This window comes from Elephas maximus, chromosome 2 (genome assembly GCF_024166365.1).
Source record: "Elephas maximus indicus isolate mEleMax1 chromosome 2, mEleMax1 primary haplotype, whole genome shotgun sequence".
NCBI lineage: Eukaryota > Metazoa > Chordata > Mammalia > Proboscidea > Elephantidae > Elephas > Elephas maximus.
The window spans coordinates 232,896,439-232,923,610 of record NC_064820.1 but is presented as its reverse complement, the minus strand read 5'-3'; the positions used below and the strand labels follow the sequence as shown (position 1 = coordinate 232,923,610).

General features: G+C 40.2%; 1 protein-coding gene across 1 annotated transcript; it reads left to right on the top strand.

The window, feature by feature from the left end:
• The first annotated feature begins 681 nt into the window (after positions 1-681).
• LOC126062162 (serine protease 38-like) lies at positions 682-27,172 on the top strand. The gene is made up of 5 exons (XM_049859349.1): positions 682-795; positions 1,338-1,500; positions 2,106-2,377; positions 25,912-26,054; positions 26,697-27,172. The coding sequence occupies exons 1-5, from the start codon at positions 687-689 to the stop codon at positions 26,949-26,951; spliced, it is 942 nt and encodes a 313-aa protein (XP_049715306.1). The 5' UTR covers positions 682-686; the 3' UTR covers positions 26,952-27,172.

Here is a 27,172-nt window from a genome sequence, read left to right as displayed (position 1 = left end):
TTTTCTTTGCAAAGAATTTAACTTTAAGAAATTTCAAACGAATGGGGGTCACAGAAACCATCTCGTAACCTGATGTCAGCTGGTCTCAGAAAGTGGGTTATGATTTCAGTCAATCATGTGGAGACTAGCCAATAGTTAACTTTTGTTCTGTTTCCTCTTCTCCTTAAAAGCCTCATTATAGCCAATCTGTATTGAGCCATTTTTTAAAAAAACAAAATGGTCTCCCTGTAATGTATACAGAATAAACGTTCAAATAAACCCCGCATACTTTATTTGTGCTTTGATTATATATGTTTTTTAACGGACGAAACCCCAGCTCTCTGGCAGGGCATTAGGAGATACGTGGCCACATTATCCCTATTATGGCAGCCAACAGCCAGCCGAGTGTCAACCGAGAGAGACCACTGTCAGCCAGCTATGCAGAAACGAATGAAAGAGCTTGTCACCCACAAGGGACGCTGTTGTGTGTGTGTGTAAGGGGGCCGTCCTTGCCGGGTCCAGAAACCTGTGACCCATGTGTGTGTGTAAGGGGCCGACGTGTGTGCGTTCCGGTGGTGCTGTCACGTGACGGCGGTGACGCGTGCCCTCCAGGTGCGCGGTCACATGATAGAGCGCCCTCCCTCCCGTGCTCCGTCACGTGCTGGGGCTCCAGGCCGCCTCCACAGCCAGTTGTGGCGCTTAGCCTCATGGCGGAAGTGTCTTCCCGCCTCGGCGCTGGCCCCGGGGGCTTGAGGCTGTCCGTCCTGCTGCTCCTGATGCTGCTGGAACCCCCAACCGCAGGCAGCACGACCCCCGGTAACAGAGCGGAGGACGTGCCACCCTCAGGCCCTGGTCTGCGCCCCCAGCTGCCGGGGCTGGGCCATTCCCTCCAGCCTCTTATTTCTCTCTCTCTCGAGTCAGACCTGGGCCCCCGTCCTTCACTTCCTCTCTCGGGGCCCCTCTGTTTTCCCCTCTCTCCTCTCTCTCTACCTCAGCAGGAGTGGATTATCCAATAGGAAAGGTAAACACAGTGTTTACTTTGCTTACCAGATCACCTGTAGGGAATAATTTCACAATTTTTTACCACAAAGATTCTGCTTCTAGGTATGGCTGGCATCCCTTCTCTCCAAACCCCACAGCACCTTCCTATAAAATCAAAGCCTCTTTTCAAATTTACAGTCCCTGACAGGGATGGAATACCCAAGTCTTTGATGTGGTGAAAAACGTGTGAAATTGGTCACTACAGATTAGTAAGTGAGCACAGGTAAACCCATGCTTACCTTGCTTATTGGTAACCCGCCTCTGCCCCACATCTCTGCCCCTGCCTTAGCCGTGTCCTGTCTCTGTCCTTCCCTCAGCCTGCGGCCGGCCTCGCACACAGGGGAAAATCATGGGGGGCATGCCTGCACCTGAGGGGAAGTGGCCATGGCAGGTCAGCGTTCACTACAGTGGGTCACATGTCTGTGGCGGGTCCATCCTCAACGAGTACTGGATTTTGTCTGCAGCCCACTGCTTCAGCTTGTGAGTGTCAGGGAGCAGGACCTGGGCTGCCTGCTGGGGTGGGCGATGTGGGGGCATCGTTAGAGTGGATGACCAGCTAGGACCTCTCAGAAATAGGTGAAATGTGGGAGAGCAGGGCTATGGCCATAGCTCTGTCCACTACAGCTCTGTCGCCAGCAAGGGGATTGTTCCCTGTGTCCATCTGCTCTCTGTGATTGTTGTTATTGTTAGTTGCCATGCAGTCAATTTGTACTCATAGTGACTCCATGTGTGCAGAGTAGAACTGCTCCATAGGGTTTTCAAGGCTGTGACCTTTTAGAAACAGATTGCCAGGCCTATCTTCTGAGGCACCTCTGGGTGGGCTCGAATTGCCAACATTTCAGCTAGTGGTCAAGTGCTTAACCTTCTGCACCAACCAGAGGCTCCTATTAGATAGGGATAAGAGACTGAGAGAAGCTTCTTGTGTACCTGTCCCACTGTGATGCAAGGGGCACGCATTTACAAATCCAGGCTGAGTGAACCAGGCTGCAGAACCAACTTCAGGCCTTACTGGGTGCTGAGCTGGTGGCGGGCTTCCCAGGTACAGAGGCCTGCAGACACTGGTGCCTTTGTTCTCTGTCCCACAGGAAATTGAATACCCACGGATTTGATTTGTACGTGGGTATCGTCAACCTTAACTTTGCAAGCAAACACACCCAGTGGTTTGAGGTGAATAAGGTGATCATTCACCCTACCTACCAGTTAAAGCACCCTGTTGGAGGCGACGTCGCTCTGGTGCAGCTGAAAACTCGCATTGAATTTTCTGACTCCGTGCTCCCAGTCTGCCTCGCATCTCCAGACATGACCTTTCAGAATGTGAGCTGCTGGGCTACAGGCTGGGGACTAGTCCGACCACGAGGTGAGTGAACAAATGAGGAGACTCAGTTTCTTTACTGGGGTTTGTGGAAGGGATGGCGGCGTCTTCTCCTCCACTGCAGTGAAGAGTGTTACGGCAGTCAAGGATACGCACACACGTGTTTGGGGACTGGAATTCCCATCCATCCGTCAACATATATTTGTCTGGCCATGTGAGTTTCTTTTGGTTTGTCCTGGACTGACTGGTGAATACAGAAAAGAAGTTATAGCTACTTATGAATGTGAAATATCAAAAACACAAATTTAAGAGCATGGTTTTCCTTCAGATCTTAAATTGAACTTAGAAAATGTTTTTATTCTATTTAAAAACCTGTTAATTATTATGGTTTCCTCCATAAGGCATTGTGCTTTCCTTTTAGGTTTCTACCTGAATACTTTAGAATTTTTATGGCTTTTAAGGAGAGATGCTCTTTAGTATTTGCTAAGTGGTCACAGCTACTGATTTTTGCACATAGATCTTGTATCCAGTCATGGGATAGAACTCGTTATTTCATAGTTTATCAATTGATCATTTTGACTTTTATAGAAAAAAAAATCATATTGTCTTCAGATGAAGATTGTTTTTATCACTTCCTTTCCTGTGTTGTATTTTTCATTTCTTTTTTATTGCATGGGTTGGGACCTCCAGGAGAAATGGTCCTAGATCTCCTTTTCCTGTTATTTATTTTAATGGAAATGATCCGAATGGTTCACTATTAAGTAGGTGGCCAGGCCTGGAGATTTCTCATTGATGTCTTACATCAGGTTAAGAAAGTTACCTTTTATATCTGGTTTAATTGATTTTCTTTAAAAAAATCATAAATCAGTATTGGTTGTATCAAAATACTTGGGGCAACTCCTGAGAAGATCGTATAGTTTTTCTCTTTTAACCTATTGATAACTTCGAGTTGTTAGAAAAACTCTGGATTTTTTGCCTTATTTCTTTAATAAACAGAAGGATTTAAAATTTTTACTTAGAATTTTTCCAACCGTGATCATAAATGAGATGAGTCTAGAATTTTTTTTTCCTTAGCTGCTCTTGTCTTTGGCAACAGCGTACCGATGGCTTTGTATGAGTTGAATAACCCTCCATCTATTCGTGTTCTCTGGAGTAGCTCCTATAAAATGGATATTAGCTACTTCTTGAAAATCTGATATGATTTCCATAAAACACTTTGATCTTGGTATCTTTTGTGGGTGTAAATGATTACCACTGCCTTAATTTCTATTGTGATTACTGATTCATTCCATTTTTGTATTTATTCTTAGGCCAATTTTGGTGGGTTGTATTTGTCTAGAAAATTGTCCATTGCATTCCAGGTTTTGAATAGAATAATGTATGTAATATTTTAATTCCTAATACTGTTATATTATTCTTGTCTCTTCGACCCGTCTTTATTCCTGATCATAGTTGTTAAAATTTGTCTATCCTATTATTGTCTTTTCATAAAACTTCCTGCTAGAGTTTTTTTGGTGAGATGGGAGGGACTTGATGGATTGTCCACTTTGTTTTGTGTTCATATAGCAATCTATTCATTTATTAATCCATTTATTTTTCTATAGTCTTTGAGTTTACTAAGCCAACTTTTTCCAGTGTTTTGAGTTGAAAGTTTAGGTCATGTAGCTTCAATTTTTTATATTTGTTCTATGAATGAATTTACAATTATAACTTTCCCAAAGACTCTTTTGGCCACATCACAGGCTTTGAATTGTAGTGTGTTTATTGTTCATTTCTCAAGACGTATGTGCTCACTATTTTGATATTCTCTTTAACCCAGTAAACCGAACCAAACCAAACTCGTTGCCCTCGAGTCAGTTCTGACTTACAGTGACACAGTAGTACTGAGAAATATTTTTTCCCTTAAATTCTACATTTATACAAATTTGGGGAATGGTCTCTTATTTTCCTGATATCTAATATTAGATGACTAGAATTTTAAAGCTCATAAAATCTTTTTTTTCCTCAGTAGTGTTTTTATTGTAGTAAAATAAACATAACATATCTTTTTAACTACTTTAAGTGTACAATTTTATGGCATTAAGTACGTTCACAATATCTATTTCTAGAACATTTTCACCTTCCTCAAATAGAAACTCTGTACCCACTAAGCAATAACTCCCCATTCCCTCCACGTCCCAGCCCCTGGTAACCACTATTATAATTTCTGACTCTATTTTAGATATTTCGTATAAGTGGGATCATACAATATTTGTCCTTTCGTTATCTAGCTTATTTCAATTAGCATAATGTTCTCAGGGTTCATCCGTGTTGTAGCATGTATGAGAATTTCATTCCTTTTTATGAGTGAATAATAGTCCATTGTATATCTTTACCACATTTTGTTTATCCATTCATCTGTTGATGTATCTACCTTTTGGTTATTGTGAATAATGCTTTTATGAACACTGGCATACAAGCATCTGTTTGAGTCTCTGTTTTCAATTCTTTTGGTATATATCTAAGAGTGGAATTGGTGGATCATATGGTAAGTCTATGCTTTTCTTTTTGAAGAACTGCCAAATTGTATTCTACAGCAGCTGTACCATTTTATACTCCCATGAGCAATGTGCAAAGAGTTCCATTTGTCCACATCCTTGCCAATACTTGGTATTTGTTTGTTTGTTTGTTTGTTTTTTTAAAAAGAGCCATCCTAGTAGGTGTGAAGTGGTACCTCTTTGTGCTTTTGATTTGCTTTTCCCTCATAACTAATGCTATGAGCGTCATTTGGTGTGCTTAATGGCTACTTCTATATTTTCTTTAGAGAAATACCTATTGACTAAGTCTTTTGCCCACTTTTCAGTTGGGTTGTTTAGTTTTTGAGAAAGTTGTAGGTGTTCTTTATATATTCTAGATATTAATTCCTTTTCAGACACATGATTTGCAAATATTTTCTCCTGTTGTGTGGGTTGTCTTATCACTCTCTTGATAGTGTCCTATGAATCACAAGTTTTTAGTTTTAATGAGCTCCAAATTATGTTTTTTTCTTTTGTTTCCTGTGCTTCTGATTGTCCTGTCTAAGACTTCACTCCCACATCCATTTTCTGTGATGTTTTCTTCTAAGGGTTTAATAGATTTAGCTCTTCAACTTAGGTCTCTGATTCATTTTAGTTGATTTTTTCACAGAGTGTAATGTAAAGGTCCAACTTCATTCTTTTGCATGTGGATATCCAGTTTTCCCAGCACCGTTTGTTCGAAGGACTGTACTTTGCTCATTGAATAGGCTTGGCACCCTTCACACACATCAATTGACTGACTATACATATACACACACGTATGGGGTTTTCAGTTTTATTCCATTGGTCTCCATGTCTCTCTTCATGCCAGTACCACACTTTTGATTACTGTACCTTTGTAGTAATAGTTGAAAGTGGGAAGCGTGACTCCTCCTACTCTGCTTTCTTTTTTCAACATTGTTTTGGCTATGCGGGCTCCTTGAAATTTCTTGTGAATTTTAAGATGGGTTTTTTCTATTTGTGCAAAAAATGCCATTGAAATTTTGATAGGTATTGCATTGCATCTGTATATCACTTTTGTGGTATTGTCATCTTAACGATATTAATTCTCCCAACCCATGAACATGGGATGTCTTTCCATTTATTTAGGTCTTCTTTAATTTCTTTCAGAAATATTCTGGAGTTCTCAGTGTATACCCTGGATACACTTATTCATCTTTGAATAAATTTATTCCTGAGTATTTTATTCTTTTTGATGCTATTGTAAATGCATTTGCTTTCTTAATTTTCTTTTCAGATTATTCATTGGTAGTGTGGAGTGTATAAAAATACAGCTGATTTTGTGTGTTGATTTTGTATCCTGCAATTTTTCTGAATTCATTTATTAGCTCTAATCATTTGTGGGTATGTGAATTCTTTAGGGTTTTCTACAAGTAAGGCCATTTCATCTTTGCGCAGATATAATTTCATCTCTTCCTTTCCAGTTTGAATGCCCTTCTTTCCTCTAATTGTTCCGGCTAGAAATTCTAATACACTGTTAAATAGAAGTCATGAAAGTGGCATCCTTGTCTTGTTACTGATCTTAGGGGAAAAGCTTTCTGTCTTCCACCGTTATGTGTGGTGTTAGTTGTGGGGTTTTTACACATGGCCTTTATCATGTTAGAGAAGGTCTCTTCTGTTCCTAGTTTGAGATTTTTTTGTTTGTTTGTTTTAAATCATCAAATGCCGTTGGATTTTTTCAAAAGCATTTTCTGCATCAACTGAGATGATCATATGGGTTTTTTTTTCCTTCGTCTGTTAATGTTGTGTATTGCATTGATTCATCTTCTTATGCTGAATCACTTTTGCATTCCTAGGATAAATTCCACTTGGTCATGGTGTATGATCATTTTAATATGTTGTCTAATTTGGCTTACTAGTATCTTGTTGACGATTCTTGCGTCTGTATTCGTAACTGATATTTGGTAGTTTGTGTTTTTCTAGGAATTTGTTCATTTCATCTAGGTTATCCAGTTCGTTTGTGTGTAACGGTTCATTGTATTCTCTGATAATTCTTTTTATTTCTGTAAAACCAATAGTAATGTTCCCACTTTCATTTCTGATTTTAGTCATTTGAATGTAAATGACTAAATTTAGTCCTATTTCCACGTATTTGTGAATTTTCCAGTTTTCCTTCTCATTGATTTCTTATTAATTCTGTTGTGATCAGAAAAGATACTTTGTCTGATTTCAGTCTTCTAAATTTATTAAAACTTGTTTTTTGGCCTAACATGTGGTCTATACTGGAGATGTTCCATGTACGCTCGAGAAGAATGTGTTCTACTGTCATTGGGTGCAGTGTTCGTATATGTCTCTTAGATCTAATTGGTTTATAATGTTCAAGTCTTCAATTTTTTTATCGATCATCTGTCTGGATTTTCTATCCATTATTGAAAGTGGAGTATTGACGTCTCTGATGATTATTTTAGAATCGTGTGTTGTTCTGTTCAGTTTTGTCAGTGTTTGCTTTGTATATTTTGTGGCTCTGTTGTTAGTTAATTTTCTGTGTCAACTTGGCTAGGCTGTGGTTCCCAGTTGTTTGACCAAACAGTAGTCTAGTTGCTGTTATGGAGTAGTTACATGCGATTAAATCAGATGGCTTAAGTAAAACTGATTACCTTATGTAATGTAATGTAATTACCTTACATCTAATGCAATGTGATGTAACTACTATCCATAATGTAATCAATAAGTTGAAGGCTTTAAAAGCAAAAAGGGAGTTTCCCTTTGGTGGGTTCTGCCTCTAAACTATAAATAGATATTACGGCAGAACTCTTGCCTCGCTTTTCCTGTCACCTGACCTATGGAGCTTGACACTCAAGTCTGCAAGAGTCTCCAGCCTGTCACCTGGCCTATGGATTTTGACTTTCCAGCCCTTCTACAGCTGTGTAAGACAATTCTGTGAAGTAAATCTCTTTTGCCATTTTGCGTTTTTATACTTTTTGTTTTTCTATTGAAATTCCCTATATATTGAATCATTTTCATTTAACTCTTTAAATGTAGTTTCCTTTAATCCCATAAACTTGCTTATAGTAGCTGTTTTTGAAGTCTTTGTGTGCTAAAACCAACATCTGGGCCCACACATAGTCTGTTTATATTCACTTTTTTCCACTGAATGTGGGTCACACTTTTCTGATTTTTACATTGATAATTTTGTTGTTGTTGGAAATTAAAGGTTAAATAATATATTGTAACAATGCTGGATTCTGGTTTTTGTCCTGAGAGTTCTGTTTTGATTTGCTTCCTTTTGTTTTTAGTAACCTCCCTGGACTTAATTTGCAGAATCGCTCTCTCCTACAGTTTGTAGCTGCTGGTGTCTATTTTGTTTTGTTTACAATTCTTATATTTATTTTTTTAGTCTTTCTTCCTAGGCGTCACACCTGTGTCTGTATAGTTAATTGGCCAGCCAATGATTTGGGCAGAAGTTGTGCTCAGACATCGCAAACCATTACGGCTTCCACTCTTTGCTGATAGATCTGTGTGTAGGTTGGGGGTACATTCAAAGCTCAGGCAGTTCTCAAGTCTGCTTCAGCCTTTACTGTCCACTGAGCCCTCTTGTGTCTTCCATGTGTATTCATTAAGTTTTCCAGTCAGAGTGGGGGTGAGTGGAGACTTACTTATCTCTTTTCTGCCCCTTTTATTTCCAGAGTCTTTGTTAAATTTCTGTCAGGGATACTGTTCATGCCAACCAGAGTCATATCCTCAGACCAACAATTCTGTGGACTTTCCCATTCCTTTCTAACAGAGCTTGCTACTTTCACTGACAGTGCAAGGGTGTGGATTGTAACCATCAATCCGATTCAGCTCTCCCTGTCTGGCAAAAGAATTGCTTAACGTTCAACCATTTCATGAGGTAGAGTATAATCAAGAACTGATGGTATTTGTCTTAGGCTGGGTTCTCTAGAGAAGCAAAACCAGTAAAGCATATAAATATACATAGAGAGAAATTTGTATCAAGGAAATGGCTCACACAGTTGTAAAGGCTGTAACATCCTAAGTCCGTGGGTCAGGAAAGAGGCTTCTTTTCCTTTGTGTAGCCACAGGGGCTGGCGAACCCAAGATTAGCAGGCCAGGGAGCAGGGTTGTTGCTCACAGGCTGTGAAGACCAACTAATCCCAAGATTGGCAGGCCAGACGGCTGGTAAACTGCTAGCTCAAGTCCCAAGAACCAGAGGTCAGATGGACAGGAGCCAGCTGTAGGATCCAGAACAAGCAAAAGCCCCCGAGACCTTGCCAGAATGTCCGCCCACACTCTATGCAGGACACACATCCAAGGAAACTCCCCTTCAACTAATTGGCTACTCACAGCAGATCCCATCATGGGGGTGATCACGTATCAAATCTCAACAGGGAAGTGATCACATTATACGACTGCCAAAACACTGCCAAAACAGCCCAGCCAAGTTGACATACAGTCTTAACCATCACAGTATCAAAGGAAGAAGTCTAGTCTGCACTGAAGACACTGGTGAAAAACAAGGCTCTATGAATTGATGGGGTAACAATTGAAATGTTTCAACAAACTGATGCAGTGCTAGAGGTGCTCACTGGTCTATGCCAAAAAATTTGGAAGACAGCTACATGGCCAGCCACCTAGAAGAGATCCATATTTGTGCCCATTCCAAAGAAAGGAAACAGAATGCGGAAATTATTGAACAATATTTTATTGATACCACAGGCAAGTAAAATTTTGTCGCAGATAATTTAAAGATGGTTCCAGCAGTACATTGACAGGGAACTGCCAGCAGTTCAAGCCAGATTCAGAAGAGGACGTGAAATGAGGGACAACAATGCTGATGTCAGATGGATCTTGACTGAAAGCAGAGAATACCAGAAAGATATTTTACCTGTGCTTTATATACTATACAAAGGCATTCGACTGTGTGGATCATAACAAATTATGGATAACGCTTCGAAGAATGGGCATTCCAGAATGCTTAATTGTGCTTATGAGGGACCTGTATGTAGACCAAGAGGCAGGCGTTCAAACCAAACAAAGGGATACCGCATGGTTTAAAGTCAGGAAAAGTGCGTCAGGGTCGTATCCTTTCACCATACTTATTCAATCTCTCTGCTGAACAAACAATCCGAGAAGCTGAACTATATGAAGAAGGACGTGGCTTCAGGATTGGTGGAAGACTCATTAACAACCTGTGATATGCAGATGACACAGGCTTTGTTGCTGAAAGTGAATAGGAGTTGAAGCATTTACTGATAAAGATCAGAGACGATAGTCTTCAGTATGAATTACATCTCAACATAAAGAACACAAAAATCCTCACAATTGTATCAGTAAGCAATATGCTAAATGGATAAAACATTGAAGTTATCAAGGATTTCATTTTGCTCGCATCCACAATCAATGCAGATGGAAACAGGAGTCAAGAAATCAAACAATGTATTGCATTGGGCCAATCTAATGCAAAAGACCTCTTTAAAGTATTAAAAAGCAACTGTGTCACTTTGAGAACTGAGGTGAGCCTGACCCAAGCCATGGTATTTTCAGTTGCCTCATATGCATGCAAAAGCTGGACAGTGAATAAGGAAGACTGAAGAAGAATTGCTGCCTTTGAATTACGGTGTTGGTGAAGAAGACTGAACATACCACGGACTGCCAGAAGAACTGTCTTGGAAGAAGTACAGCCAAAGTGCTCCTTGGAAGCTAGGATGGTGAGACTCTGTCTTACATACTTTGGACATGTTATCAGGAGGGACCAGTCCCTGGAGAAGGACACATGCTTGGTAAAGTAGAGGGTCAGCAAAACAGAGAAGGACCGTCAAAGAAATGGATTGACACAGTAGCTGCATCACAGCGGCTGCAACAATGGACTCAAACATAGCAACGATTGTGAGGATGGTTTCGGACGAGACAATGTTTTGTTCTGTTGTACATAAGGTCACTACGAGTTGGAACCAACTAGGTAAAGTTGGAACCACCTAACAACAACAACAACTCTCTGGCAGGAAAACTGATCACTTTCCCAGCCAGCACCACCAAGGTAAAGCCACATTCTGATTGAGCAGGGGCAGGGGATAGAGGGTTGGTAGCAGCTCCAGGAAAAAAGGTCACAGACTCCTGCCATGTTTACCAAAGTTCTACCACTTCTTCACAAATAAAGCCCTCTCAGTTTTTTCTAGGGCCCTGAATTTTTTTTTTTTTTTAAACAATTTTGTCCAGTTTCATGATTATTTTGGGGGGAGAACATTCACTGACCTCTTCACTCCACCCTAGTCAGAAGTCTTGTATCTAGATTTATTTCTAACTCATTATTTTGTGCTTTATGTTTGTTTCTTTTTTAAAAAAAAATGCTTTTACTCTTTGTCTTAATTTCTTTTTAATAGATTGGTTTTCTATATTAATTTTTCCCTCTAGAGATGTATGTTATGCATCCAATTTTTAATATTCTAGTGGCTCCCCTTAAATTTTTAATGTGCATATCTGAACATTCTGTTTTCCCATACAAAAAAAGGACTCCATGCCCTTCTATTTTATGTATTATTATTTATCCAGTATTTCCATTACACCTTGTTTTTATACAACCAAGATTAGTCATTGTATTATTGTTTATACAGGACATGCTTATTTGGCCATATCTACATGTTGTTTTTTTTTTTCACATGTTAGTCCAGTTTCTTTGCTTATCTTTCCTCCCAGAATTACACTTTCATTTAAATTTACTTTCCTTATTTTAAAGAATGTGCTTCAACTCTTAAACAACCAGTGGGTCAAAGACGAACTCACAAGGGAAATGAGAAAATACTATGGTATGAACGAAAACAAAAACACAGCATACCAAAACTATGGGGTTCAGCAAAAGCAGTGCTCAGAGGGAAATTTATACCTGTTAATGCCTACATTAAAAAAAGAAGAAAAGTCTCAAGTAAATAACTTTACAGCCTAAGGAACTAGAAAAAGAAGAAAAAAATAAACCCAAAAATAGCAGAAGGAAGGAAATAATACAGATTAGACCCATAAAATCCACTCATAACTGTAGAACTGCCCCACAGGGTTTCCAAGGCTGTAACCTTTACAGAAGTAGACTGCCATATCTTTCTCCCGCAAAGTGGCTGGTAGGTTTGAACTACTGACCTTTTGGTTAGCAACTGAGCACTTTAATACAGGTTAGAGTAGAAACAAATGAAATAGGGAATGGAAAAGCAATGGAGAAAAGCAGTGAAAAGCAAAAATTAGTACTTTCAAAAGATCAGCAAAATTGACAAACCTTTTGCTAGATTGACTAAGAAAAGAGAGAAGATGCAGATAATTATAATCAGAAATGAAAGTGGGGACATTACTGCCACCCTTACAGAAATACAAAGGATTGTAAGAGAATACCATGAAAAAATTGTATGCCAAAAAATTAGATAACCTACATGAAATGGACAAATTCCAAAAACGTATGACCAAAAGTGACTCAAGAAAAGATTGAGAATCTGAACAAAGCTAAAAGTAAAGAGGTTGAATCGGTAATCAAAAACCTCCAAGCAAATAAATGGACCAGATGGCTTTACTGGTAATTTCTACCACACATTTAAAGGAGAATTAACACCATTTCTTCCCAAATTCTTCAAAAAATAAAAGAGGCAGGAACACTTCCTAACTTGTTTTTTGAGGCCAGTATTACCCTGATAACAAAGCCAAAGACACCCCCAGAAAACTGTAGAACACTATCCCTTATAAATATAGATGCAAAAATCCTCAAAAAAATAATAGCAAACAGAATCCAACAGGATATTAAGAGGATTATACCTTATGACCAAGTAGAATTTATCCCAAGAATTCAAGGGTGGTTCAACATAAGAAAATCAATCAACACAATACACTAAATTAATAGAATGGGGAGATAAAAATCAATTATCTCAGCTGATGCAGAAAATGCATTTCACAAAATCCAACACCCTGTCATGATTAAAAAACAGACCAAACAAACTAAGAATAGAATGGAATTTTCTCAATATGATAAAGGGCATTTATGAAAAACTCACAAGTAATGTCAGGCTCAATAGTGAATAACTGAAAACTTTCCCCTTAAGATCAGGAACAAGACAGGATGCCTGCTTTCACCACTTTTATTAAACACAGTAACCCTATAAGACAGAATAGAACTGCCCCATAGGGTTTCCAAGGAGCGCCTGGTGGATTCGAACTGCTCACCTTTTGGTTAGCAGCCATAGCTCTTAACCATTGCGCCACCAGGGCTCAATTCAGCATAGTACCAAAAGTTTTATCCAGAGCAACTGATCAAAAACAATGGAAATAAAAGACATACAGAACAGAAAGAAAGAAAGAAAGAAAACTATCTCTTTTCTTAGATGGCATGATCCTATAAATAGAAAATGCAAAAGAATCCTCAAAAATACTGGAGCATATAAACAAATTGAGCAAAGTTGCAGGGCATAAGAGCAACACACAAAAGATTGTGTTTCTATACACTAAAAAAACGAAAAAACAGTGCTAGCAGCGAATAATCTGAAAAGAACATTAAGAGGAAATTTTATTTAAAATAGCATACAAAAGAATAAAACACCTAGAAATAAATTTATCTGGACAGGTGGAAGACTTGTACACTGCAAGCTCCAAAATACTGCTGAAAGAAATTAAAGAAGCCCTAAATAAATGGAAATATATCCTTTATGATGGTTTGGGAGAGTTAATATTGTTAAGATGGCAATACTACTAAAAGTGATCTACAAATGTAACATTGTACCTCTCAAAGTCCCAATGGCTTTTTCTGCAGAAATGGAAGAGCTGATCCTCAGTTTCATATGGAACTGCAAGGAGCCCTGGATAGCCAAAACAATATTGAAAAGAAAAAGTTGGAAGACTCAAGCTCCCTGATTTCAAAACTTATACAAAACTACAGTAAACAAAGTAGTGGAGTAAGATAGACATATAGACCAGTGGAATAGAATTGAGGCTCCAGAAATAAACCCAAATATCTGTGACATTTGGTTTTCAACAAAGGTGTCAAGGCCACTAAATGGAGACATAATAGTCTCTTCAACAAATGGTGCTGGGAGGCGGGGCCAAGATGGCAGAGTAGTCAGATGCTTCTGGTGAACCCTCTTACAGCAAAGACTGGAAAAAAAACAAGTGAAATGATTACATTTATGACAGGCTAGAAGGCCTGAACATCAAAGGCAAAGTTAGGAAATGAACTGAGTGGCAGGCGGAGGGAGAGACAGTTCAGAAGTGGAGAGGAGTTGCCAGATCTGAATTACCTGGATCCCTCAGGCACCATTCCCAGGAGCTGCTACAGTGGGCTGGTAGTAGCATTCGGCTGCAGTTTCCACAGTGAGAAGCAGCCAGCTGCACAGCCTACTCACACCTCCAGACCCAGAGAAAAACGGCGCTGTCGGCAAAAGCTAAGTACTTGCGTGTATTTTACCGCACCCCCTGCCCCCAAGCTGGCTTTAGTGGCTGTTGATTTCCCAGGGCCTGAGATAGGCCCTGTTGAGAGCCTGGAGCCATCCTCCTGGCCTTGGAGAAGGAATAAATTCACAACTAGGGAAAAAATAATTTGCCAACTCCACTAATCTGGGGAGCTCAGGACAGAAACGGCTCCTGTCCAGTCAAATGGTCTGTGGGCTTTGAATACCTTTCCCCTCTGCATGGACCTGTGTGGGCCTATTTCAGGAGAATAGGCCCTTGTTGGCAGACTGTAAATATTTCAGCTGTGTGGTGGAGAGGTGGGTGTTTGATGTTTGACACTGATTTGACTATTAAACGGGGTCCTCACCTACCTACATCAGAGACCTAAGGACTGGTGGCTCCACTCAGGTCACCCAGCCACCCGTGACAGGGGTACAAGGATAACTGGCACCTCCCAGTCCTTACAACCAAAAGTACTGGGTGCCCAAGGCCCATCTGCAGAACCCACCCACCTGTGCACTCTGGGGAACAGGGACATGCTTTCCTCACAGACACTTGGGGGATGGTTGTCAGCCCCCTGTCTCGTTTCAGAGTGTGACCCCCTCCAGCAACCAGATACCAGTACCCACACCAATCCCCCCGCCCCTCTAAGACTGTAGGACAGAGCCTGTACCACACACTTGATGACCAACTTCCTGGACACCTGAGCTGAAGCCATACAAGAAAAGTGAATGGACTCCTAGGCTCATATATCTGGTAACAGCTCTAGCCATCTGGTGACAGGGCTTTAGAGCTTCAAAGGTGAAATTAATCAAGCTAGCTCGCTCAATAAACCAATTTGGACATGTCAAAACAAAACAAAGCAAGAAGCTAGGGTATAGTAAGCAAACATAAATTGTACGATAACTTATAGGTGGCATGGAGACAATAGTCAATATAAAATCATATAAAGAAACAGACCATGATCACTTCAACAATCTCTTAAAACACAGAATCCAAGGATCTTCTGGATTAAGGGTGCCATCCTGGAATTACCAGATGCAGAATACAAAAAATTAATATACAGAATGCTTCAACACATCAGGAAGGAGACCAGACAATACGCAGAACAAGCCAAAGAACACACAGATAAAACAGTTGAAGAAATTAAAATGGTTGTCCAAGAACATAATGAAAAATTTAATAAGCTGCAAGAATCCATAGAGAGACAGCAATCAGAAATTCAGAAGATTAACAAAAAAATTACAGAATTAGACAACTCAATAGAAAGAGGAGCAGAATTGAGCAAGTGAAGGCAAAATTGGTGAACCTGAAGATAAAACACTTGGCACCAATATATTTGAAGAAAAATGAGATAAAGAATTGAAAAAAAAAATGAAGAAGACCTAAGAATCATGTGGGACTGTATCAAGAGAAATAACCTACGAGTAATTGGAGTACCAGAACAGGGAGGGATAACAGAAAATACAGAGAGAATTGTTGAAGATTTGCTGGCAGAAAACTTCCCTGATATTGTGAAAGATGAGAAGTCAAACTCCACATGAGGTAGATGTTAAAAGAAAGTCACCAAGACATATTATAATCAAACTTGACAAAACCAAAGATAAAGAGAGAATTTTAAGAGCAGCTAGGGATAAACGAAAACTCACCTACAAAGGAGAGTCAATAAGAATAAGCTCGGACTTTCAGCAGAAACCATGGAGGCAAGAAGGCAGTGGGATGACTTACATAAAGTATTTAAGGAAAAAAAATGCCAGCCAAGAATCATATATCCAGCAAAACTGTCTCTCAAATATGAAGGCAAAATTAGGCATTTCCAGATAAACAGAAGTTTAGGGAATTTGTAAATACCAAACCAAAACTATAAGAAATACTAAAGGGAGTTCTCTGGTTAGAAAATCAATAATATCAGATATCAACCCAAGACTAGAACACTGGACAGAGCAATCAGATGTCAACCCACACAGGGAAGTCACAAAAATAAATCAAGATTAAAAAAACACCCAAAACAGGGAAACAGCAATGTCATTATGTAAAAGAAAACAACATTAAAACAATAAAGAGGGACTAAGAAATGTAGTCATAGATCTTTCATGTGGAGAGGAAGACAAGGTGATATGAAGAAACAAAAGTTAGGTTTAAACTTAGAAAAATAGGGGTAAATATTAAGGTAACCAAAAAGGAGACTAACAATCCTACTCATCAAAATAAAACCCAAGAAAAAAATAGAGACTCAGCAGAAACAAAATCAAATATAACGAATAAGAGGAAAACACAATATATAAAGATAAACTACTCAAGCACAAAAAATTAAGTGGGAACAAATGATGCTGGGAAAACGGATAACCGTGTAGAAAAGAATGACATTGGACCCTCTCCTTCACTCCACATACAAAAATACACTCGAAATAGATCAACAGCCTAAAATAAGAGCTAAAACAATAAAACTCTTAGAAAGAAAACATAGGAATAAATCTTTATGACATTGGATTTGGCAAGGGATTCTTAGACATGACATAAAAAGCATGGGCAATAAAAGAAAAAATGGATAAATTGGACTTTATCAAAAAAAAAATCTTGTGCATCAGAGAACATTATCAAGGATATGAAAAGACAACCTACAGAGTGGGAGAAAATATTTGGAAATCGTATGTCTGGTAAGGGTTTAATATCCAGAGTATATAAAGAACTGGAACAACTCAACAACAAAAAGACAAACAGTACAGTTTAAAAGTGTGACTAGAAACTCCTCCAAAGAAGATACACAAATGGCAAACAAGCACGTGAAGAGATGCTCAACCTCATTAGTCATTAGTGAAATGAAGTGAAAACTGCAGCGTAGTACCTCTTGACACCCACTAGTGTGGCCATTATTTTAATAACAAATGCTGGCAAGGATGTGGAGAAATTGGAACCCTTGTACGTACTACATGAAGGAAGCCAGACAAAAAAGGTCACAGATTGGATGATTCCGTATATTTGAACTATTCAGAATAGGCAAATTCATAGAAACAGAATGCAGACTGGCAGTTGCTTGGGCTGGCTGAGGGACAATGACCGTTTCATGGGTACAGAGTTTCCTTTTGTGGTGACAAAAATGTTTTGGAACTAGTTAGAGGTTAGCTGCACAACACTGTGAAATGTATTAAATGCCGCTGAATTGTACGCTTTAAAATGCTTAATTTTATGTTATGGGAATTTCACCTCAAAAAAATATGCTTCAAGAGTAGCATTTTCATAGTGAGTTCTCAGCTTTCACGTGAGAATGATTGTATTTTTCCTGCCTTTTACATTCTGAATTTTTGTTTGAGGTATAATTTACATACTGTAAAACCCACGAATATGAAGTGTACAGCTCAATTAATTTTTACATATGTATAGTCCTGTTTGGAGTCCCTGGGTGGTACAGATGGTTACAGCTGTTGGCTGCTAACCAAAGCTGGAGGTCCACATGTACCGAGAGGCTCCTCGGAAGAAGAAAGGCTTGGTGATCTAGTTCCAGAAATCAGCCACGGAAAACTGCAGAGCACAGGCCTGCTCAGACGTGCGTGCGGCTCAGACGTGCGTGCGGCTCAGACGTGCGTGCGGCTCAGACGTGCGTGCGGCTCAGACGTGCGTGCGGCTCAGACGTGCGTGCGGCTCAGACGTGCGTGCGGCTCAGACGTGCGTGCGGCTCAGACGTGCGTGCGGCTCAGACGTGCGTGCGGTCTCCAGGAGTTGGAATCAGCTCCATGGCAAGCGGCTTTTCTTATCCTCCTGTTTAATCACCACCCAGGGAAAGACAGAGGACGTTTCCCTCACCAGAGAAAATTTTCTCACTTCTCTTCTCAGTCAATAAGCCAAAAAACCAGTTGCCGCCAAGTTGATCCCAAATCTCGGTGACCCCACGTGTGTCAGAGCAGAACTGCACTCCATACGGTCCAATCACTGACTTTCAGAAGGAGATCACCAAGTCTTCCTTCTGAGGCACCTGTGGGCGGGCTCACACCTTCAACCTTTCAGTTAGCAGCCAAAGGTGTTAACCATTGCAGCACCCTGGGACCTCTGGGTGGGCTCACACCTTCAACCTTTCAGTTAGCAGCCAAAGGTGTTAACCATTGCAACACCCTGGGACCTTCTCAGTCAATAAGTGCCCCTTGCAAATATAATGAATTCTGCCATCCTTCATTAGCTTTGCCTGTCTTAAATGTCACACTAATTAAATCATAAAGCATGTATTCCTTTGTGCCTGGCTTCTTTCCCTCACCTGACTGCTTTTGAGATTTATCCAGATTGTTGCAGTATTAGTAATTCATCTTTTTTTTTCTTTTTTTGCCATGTACTATTCCATTGTATGAAAACATAGCAACATTTCTTTAATTCGTATTTCTGTTCACAGACATGTGGGTTGTCTCCAGTTTTTAGGTCTTGTAAATAAATCTGCAGCGTATATTGGGCACCAGTCTTTTTGTGAACAAACACACTCGTTTATCTTGGGTATAAAGTTGTAGTAGAATCATTGGCTATAGAGCAGGGGTAAGTTTAACATTTTAGAAACTGCCAAACAGATTTCCTAACTCATTATGCCATTTTACATTCCCATAAGCAGTGTGTGAGAGTACTAGGTGCTCCACATCCTTGGAAACATTGGGTATTGTCATTCTTTTTCATTTTAACCATATTGGACACTGTGTAGTGATACCTTATTGAAGTTTTATGATTTGTGGCAGTTCCTCATATATTCTGGACACATGTACTTTGTATAGTATTTACAGATATTTTCTACCAGACTGTGGCTTGCTTGTTATTTTTCTTAATAGTGTCTTTTAATGGGAAAATTTTTTTTAATTTTGATGAAGTCCAATTTATCAGTTCTTTTATATTTAGGGCTTTTTGTATCCTGTCTATGAAGATTTGCCTATTCTGACATCGTGAAGATAATTTTCTACACTTATCCTAGAAAGATTATGACTTCAGTTTTTAGGTATAGGCTTCATCACAAATTAGCTTTGGAATGTGATGTGAGGGAAAATCAAGGTTCTTTTTTTTTTTTTTTTTTCCATATCGCTATCCAGCTGCTCCAGCGCTGTTCGCCAAGAAGACTTTCCTTACCCCATCTAATTGCATTGGCACCTTTGTCAAACATTATATGATCAAATGATGTGGGTTTATTTCTGGACTTTCTGTTGTATTCCTTGCATCTCTTTATCTATCTTTGGCTGGTACAGTCCCTGGAGAAGGACATCATGCTTGGTGAAGTAGAGGGCCAGTGAAAAAAAGGAAGACCTTCCATGAGACAGATTGACACAGTGGCTGCAACAATGGACTCAAGCATAACAACGATGACGCAGGTCCAGGCAGTATTTGGTCCTGTTGTACACAGGGCTGCTATGAGTCGGAACCAGCTCAACGGCACCTAACAACAACAGCTGGTACAACACCACCTCAAATATCATAGCTTTATAATGAGCATCATGGTCTGATAGTACATGTCCTTCTAAGTTGTTTTTCTCTATAGGTTCATCAGAGGCATTCTGGGTCTTTTGAATTTACGTGTAAGTTTTAAAAACAACTCAACAAATTCTGCAAAAAGCCTGCTGAGATTTTGAATGATTCCTTGTTCTTCGTGGCTCTTGGCCCTATTCTCTAAGACATTCTTCCTTTCTGTTCCTCTTCTTGGCTATTAAAAGCAACTTCCGCATTTTGAACATCTCACTACCTTTTAGTCTAAACTGACAGCACTTTTGCAAGTAGAGGTCTTTAAACAATTTTCTGACATTTCTGTGTCTTGGCATCCATTCAGTGTGCTGAAAGCCACACCCACCCTTCTTTTTGAGCTATGTACTCTCAATTTAATCACCACCTCTTTGGGCATGTTAGACTGCTATGAGACAGCACCCTTAGAATTCCTAGAATCCTTTTTCTCCAGGTGAAAATATCTACTAGGAGCTTTAATTCTTTCAAGGTCTTAACAAGGAATCTGACAGCCACACCCTTGATTTGATCTTTATTCTGAGGCCAAGTCTTACAGTTGATTTTATCTTTGCCTCCGGTCTTTAATTTGCCTTGAGGATATTTTGCTAGATAGAAAGGCTTGAGAATGAAGACAGATTAATTTCCCAACCCATAAAACTCCAGGCACTCCATTACAGGCATTAGCAAACTATAGTTGACAGGTCAAATCCCACCCACTGCCTGTTTTTGTACACCTGTGAACTGAGGATGGATTTTACTTTTTTAAATCATTAATAGGAAATCAAAAGAAGAAGAACATTGGATGAAAATTGTATAAAATTCACATTTCAGGGTTCATAAATGAATTTTTTTTTAACACATCCATGATCATTCATTCACATATTGTCCTTGGCTGCTTTCATGCTACATCAGTAGAGTTGAGTTGTTGCAACAGAGACCATGTGGCCCACAAAGTCTAAAATCCTTACTACGTCGCTCTTTACAGAAAGTTTGCTGACCCTCTATTATGTTGTTGTTAGGTGCCATCTAGTCGGTTCCAATTCATAGTGACCCTATGTACAACAGAACGAAACACTGCCTGGTCTGCACCATCCTCACAATCGTTGTTATGCTTGAGCCCATTGTTGCAGCCACTGTGTCGATCCATCTCATTGAGGGTCTTCCTCTTTTTTTCTGGCCCTCTACTTTGCCAAGCATGATGTCCTTCTCCAGGGACTGATCCCTCCTGACAACATTTCCAAAGCATGTAAGACACAGTCTCACCATCCTTGCTTCCAGGGAGCATGCTGGTTGTACTTCTTCCAAGACAGATTTGTTCATTCTTTTGGCAGTCCATGGAACATTCGCTATACTTTGTCAACACCATAGTTCGAAGGCATCAATTCTTCTTCAGTCTTCCTTATTCAGTGTCCAGCTTTCACATGCATATGAGGTGATTGAAAACACCATGGCTTGGGTCAGGCACACCGTAGTCCTCAAGGTGACATCTTTGCTTTGCAACACTTTAAAGAGATCTCTTGTAGCCGATTTGCCCAATGCAATGCGTCTTTTGATTTCTTGACTTCTGCTTCCTTTGGTGTTGATTATGGATCCAAGTAAAATGAAATGCTCGACAACCCCAGTCTTTTCTCTCTTTATCATGATGTTGCTTATTGGTCCAGTTGTGAGGATTTTTATTTCCATACTGTTTCAGTTTCCATACTGAAGGCTGTGGTCTTTGATCTTCATCAGTAAGTGCTTCAAGTCCTCTTCACTTTCAGCAAGCAGGGTGGTGTCATCTGCATAATGCAGGTTGTTAATGAGTCTTCCTCCAATCCTGATGCCCTGTTCTTCTTCATATAGTCCAGCTTCTTGGATTATTTGCCCAGCGTACAGATTGAATAGATACGGTGAAAGGGTACAACCCTGACGCACGCCTTTCCTGATTTTAAACCATGCAGTATCCCCTTGTTCTGTTCAAATGACTGCCTCTTGATCCATGTACAGATTCCTCATCAGCACAATTAAGTATTCCGGAATTCCCATTCTCCGCAATCTTATCCATAATTTGTTATGATCCACACAATGGAATGCCTTTGCATAGTCAGTAAAACACAGGTGAGCATCTTTGTGGTATTCTCTGCTTTCAGCCAAGATCCATCTGACATCGGCAATGATAGCCCTCATTCCATGTCCTCGTCTAAATCTGGCTTGAATTTCTGGCAGTTCCCTGTCAATATACTGCTGCAGCACCTTTTGAATGATCTTCAGCAAAATTTTACTTGTGTGCGATATTAATGATATCGTTCAATAATTTGTGCATTTGTTTGGACCACTTTTCTTGGGAATAGGCATAAATATGGATCTCTTCCATTTGGTTGGCCAGGTAGCTGTCTTCTAAATTTCTTAGCGTAGACGAGTGAGCACTTCCAGTGCTGCATCTGTTCATTGAAACATCTCAGTTGGTGTTCTATCAATTCCTGGAGGCTTGTTTTTTACCAGTGCCTTTTTTTTTTTTTTTTTTTGGTGCAGCTTGGACTTCTTCCTTCAGTACCATCGGTTCCTGATCATATGTTACCTCCTGAAATGGTTTGAACATCAACCAATTCTTGTTGGTATAGTGACTCTGTATATTCCTTTCATCTTCTTTTGATGTTTCCTGCGTCTGATATTTTCCCTTTAGTCTCTATTATATACCCTCCAACTTTTCCTTCACTGATATATTTTTTTAATATATACCTTCTAACTTCTGTTTGAAAATTGGCTTATTCTTTTCTGAATTCATCTCTTTTTTTGTAGTACCAAGCAAACACTTGACTTTCTTAATTCTGCCTGTAAGTCATCTTGCCAAGTTTCTCAAGTTTATTAAATACATTTTATATCTTCTGAGTTACTATAGGTAACAGTTTTACCATTTCATAACACAGGTCCTCATTTTTCTAGCCTCCCATAACATTTTTATCTTCATTTTTCCAGATTCCGTAGTAACATTCCTCCCATCTACAAAAAATCTACCAGGTCCTAAAACCATTGCCACATATTTTATGTTATTTTTATGGAAGCCTCCAATTTCTAGGTACCAATTTCTGTTATCAATTATCCATTGCCACAATAATGCTTCATTACAATAAACTGTAAAACTCCACAGATACACGATACATGGTGAAAATATTGACATTGTCAAGCTCTTCATTTTACTTGGATTCACGGTCATTGCCCATGCAAGCAGCAGTCAAGAAATCAAACAACATATTGCATTCGGCTGAAAAAGACCTCTTTAAAGTATTAAAAGGCAAAGATGTCACTTTCAGGACTAAGGCGCACCTGACCCAAGTCACCTCATGCATGTGAAAGCTGGGCAACAAATAAGGAAGACCAAAGAAGAATTGATGCATTTGAATTACAGTGTTGGCGAAGAATATTGAATACACTGTGGACTGCCAGAAGAACCAATAAACCTGTCTTGGAAGAAGTACAGCCAGGGTGCTCCTTAGAAGTAAGGATGGCGAGACTTCGTCTCATGTACTTTGGACATGTTATCAGGAGGGACCAGTCCCTAGAGAAGGACAAGTAGAGGGTCAGGGAAAAAGAGGAAGACCCTCAACGAGATGGACTGACACAATGCCTGCAACGATGGGCTCAAACATAGCAATGATTGTGAGGATGGCATAGGACCAGGCAATTTTTCATTCTGTTATGCACAGTTGGAACTGACTCGTCAGCACCTAAAAATAGCAACATACAACAGTAGGTATTTATTTAGCTTCGTGAAGTTATGAGTTAGTGATATTAACTGCATGGTTCATCTGGTCTTCACTGAACTTGCTTCTATGTCTGGTGATCGTTTCTGTTGGCTGACTTGTGATAGACTTTCATTTTTACCCACATCTAGGAAATGATTAGCCAAAGGCCCAAATTCTGTTCACCTAGACTAGGACCGGGTTGCTGGGTGGTGTGTTTCAGGGCTTGGCTCCTAACCAAAAGTTTGGCCATTATAGCTATACCTGGGTCTTCTGGCCTGTTCTTTATTTTATCCTTCTGGGGCTTGGGATTCCAATTCCATTTCTGTTACATTGTTTGCTATTGTCCAATGCTTTTGGATGTTCTGCTGTGCTTTTCTCTCCTACTTTTTCTCTTTATGTTTCAATATGGTTAATTTCTTATGACTTATCTTCATATCCATTGATTCTTCCCTCACCTATGTCTCATCAAAGGAATTTTTCATCTCTGTTACTGTGTTTTTATTTTTAGCATTTCTATTTGATTCCCTTTTACAGTTTCCTTCTGTTTACTTATATTTCTCATTTGTTCATGCATATTGTCTCCTTAAACATATTAATTTCCTACAATTCCTTTAACATGTTAATCATAGTTATCTTAAATTCTCTGTCAGAAAAATTATCAACAAACTTCTAGCCAATGAAAAAATAATACATCACAATCTAGTGGGATTCATACCAGGCATGCAAGGATGGTTCAACATGAGAAAATCAATCAACATAATCCACCACATGTATAAAACAAAAGAATCTCATGATTATCTCAATCAATGCTGAAAGGGCATTTGATAAAGTCCAACACCCACTTCTGAAAAAAAAACTCTCAGCAAGATAGGAATAAAATGGAAATTCCTCAACATGAAAAAGGACGTTTATATAAAACCAACAGCCAAAGTTATTCTCAACTGAGAGAGACTAAAAGCATTCCCCTTGAGAACAGGAACCAGAAAAGAATGCCCTTTATCACTACTCTTCTTCCACACTGTGCTAGATGTGCTAGCTAGAGCAATAAGGCAAGGAAAAGAAATAAAGGGCAACTAAATTGGTAAGGAGGAATAGAATTATTCCTATTCACAGATGATATGATCCTATGCATAAAAAAAATAGAAGACCCCAAAGAATCCACAAGAAAGGTAGTGGAACTAATAGAAGATTCCAGCAAAGTAGCGGGTTACAAGATCAACATACAAAAATTAGTTAGATTCCTCTGCACCAACAAAGAGAACTTTGAAAAGGAAATCAGGAAATCAGTACCGTTTACGATAGCCCCCAAGAAGATAAAATACTTAGGAATAAATATAACCAGGGACATAAAAGACCTATACAAAGAAAACTACAAGAAACTACTGCAAGAAGCCAAAAGAGACCTACATAAATGGAAAAATATACCATGTTTATGGATAGGAAGAATCAACATTGTGAAAATGTCAGTACTACCTAAAGTAATCTACAGATATAATGTAATTCCGATCCAAATTCCAACAGCATTCTTTAATGAGATGGAAAAACTAATCCCCAACCTTATATTTATATGGAAAGGAAAGATGCTCTGGATAAGTAAAGCATTACTGAAGAAGAACAAACCGGGAGGCCTCACACTACCTGATCTCAGAACTTACTGTACAGCCAGGATAGTCAAAACAGCCTGGTACTGGTACAACCACAGATACATAGACCAATAGAACAGAATTGAGAACCCAGAGATAAATCCATCCACTTATGGACAGCTGATATTTGACAAAGGTCCAAAGTCCATTAAAGGGGGAAAAGACAGCCTCTTTAACAAATGGTGCTGGCAAAACTGGATGTCCATTTGTAAAAAATTGAAACAGGACCCATACCTCACACCATACACCATTTAACTTGTGATAACTGTTCCTGAAGAGTCAAAGCCTGGCCTGTGAGCCATGTGACCTACTTTAGCTCTTGCAGTGTAAGCATAAGGTTTTTAAGACCAATTTCTATATCCATCAGTGTAGATGAGGACATGCAGCAGTGACAAACAGCCACAAAATCTTGGAGGTTCATTCTTGCACACACTCTGTGTCATCCCACATACTCATTCAGGGATTCAGGGTGATGGGGATGTCATTTCAACATGAGTGCAACAGTGGGAACAGGATGGGTTGAAATGTATACTGACTCCTACAGCTTCGCTTAGGAAGTGTTATGTAATGTATTGTACCTGCATTTCACTGACCAAAGCAAATCACATGGCTATGCCTGACTTCTAAGTGCAAGGCAGGGTAGTGGTGTGGAGGAGAGTGACCAGAAGGAGAACCCCCAGAATGAGCTCATCTGCAGCATGAAGTGCTGTGCATGCGCGTCACCAAGGCTACTGTAAACTCCACTGAGTGTCACAGTTGGGATTTCTTTGTGTGGTCCTCACCCCTTCTTGGTTCACTAGGGAATGAACCCATAAGAAGAACCTTTCACTTGCCTTAAACTCCTTTCCCAACAGGTGAGCCATCAGTCACGTTGCAGGAGGCTAAGTTTGCTCTGATTTCAGCTGTCCTGTGTCAGATGCTCTATGGAACCCCGTTAGCCATTCAGCCAGACATGCTGTGTGCTGGGAACCTTGTAGATAAGAAGAGCGTCTGTGAGGTGAGCTCCACATTGGGGAGGGTGGCCTGGTTAGAAGTGAGATGTTGAAACAAATGGGTCTTCTGATGTTTTGATTGCTTTGAGCATGGGAACATGTCACCAGGAATCCAGCACAGATCACAGGGGTCCCAGAGGCCTGAGCCTTAAGGAGCTCAAGGTGCACATTTCCATGCGATGATCAGGCCAGGCAAGAGACTGCAGGTATGGAATGTGTGCAGACAAGGCAGAGGTCCCATTCAGGGTGCTTAGCATCCCATAGACCCCAGTGTGAGCCACACTAGGCCAGGACTCCATGTCTGTCCAGTTACTGTGGCCTGTTGCTTTTTGACCCCTGTGGACACAGGGACCTGCAGCTGTGGGCACACCTGCCCTGCCAGCGCCTCCTCCACCATTCACTCTTGCCTGGAACTGACAGCAGTGAATACTGCATGCCTGTAAGCCCCAGGAGCACTGGAGCCCATGTTTACAGCCAGTGAGATGGAGCTGTGTGATGGCAGGGGGAACTGCCCCCACCCCACTCCCCACCTCGTAGGATCTCTCACAGGCAGAGATAGCTGACACCTTGTGGATTGAGAGGCAGGGGCAGAAGATGGGCAGACCCAGCACTCTCAGTTCAGAGAAAACTCTTTTCTTTTTCCCCAGGGTGACTCTGGGGGCCCACTCGTCTGTGAAGTCAACCACACCTGGTGGCAAATTGGAATAGTGAGCTGGGGCCGTGGTTGCTCATACCCTATGTATCCTGGAGTTTATGCCAAAGTCTCTTATTTCTTTGAATGGATCCATTCTAAAATAGAGCAGACACCCCTGCCTCCTCAGCCAACCCCCAGCTTCTCCTCTGCTCTGGGAGTCAGTGCCAATATCCACATCATCACATTGTTCTACGTGTCGTTGTTGTGAAGGGCCCACTCGCCCTTCTCTGACCCTTCGTCTCTGCCACATGCCACATTCAGCCTACTCAAGTCGCTTCGTACTTTCTGCCAGTCCCTCTGCTGAGAGAGGGTGAGGCTCTGGATGCTGTGTTGGGAAAGGGATTGAGCAAAAGAAGAAAGAGTGAGAGGTCAAGGGCCACACCCAAGAAGTCAGAGGCCAGGTCTTACCAACATGAAGCATGGGGATGC

Excerpts from the sequence above, each read along its gene's own strand:
- LOC126062162 (XM_049859349.1), top strand. The coding sequence starts at position 687 with ATGGCGGAAGTGTCTTCCCGCCTCGGCGCTGGCCCCGGGGGCTTGAGG. Across the intron at positions 2,378-25,911 it reads GGGACTAGTCCGACCACGAG|GTGAGCCATCAGTCACGTTG; the intron begins GTGAGTGAACAA and ends CTTTCCCAACAG. Across the intron at positions 26,055-26,696 it reads ATAAGAAGAGCGTCTGTGAG|GGTGACTCTGGGGGCCCACT; the intron begins GTGAGCTCCACA and ends CTTTTTCCCCAG.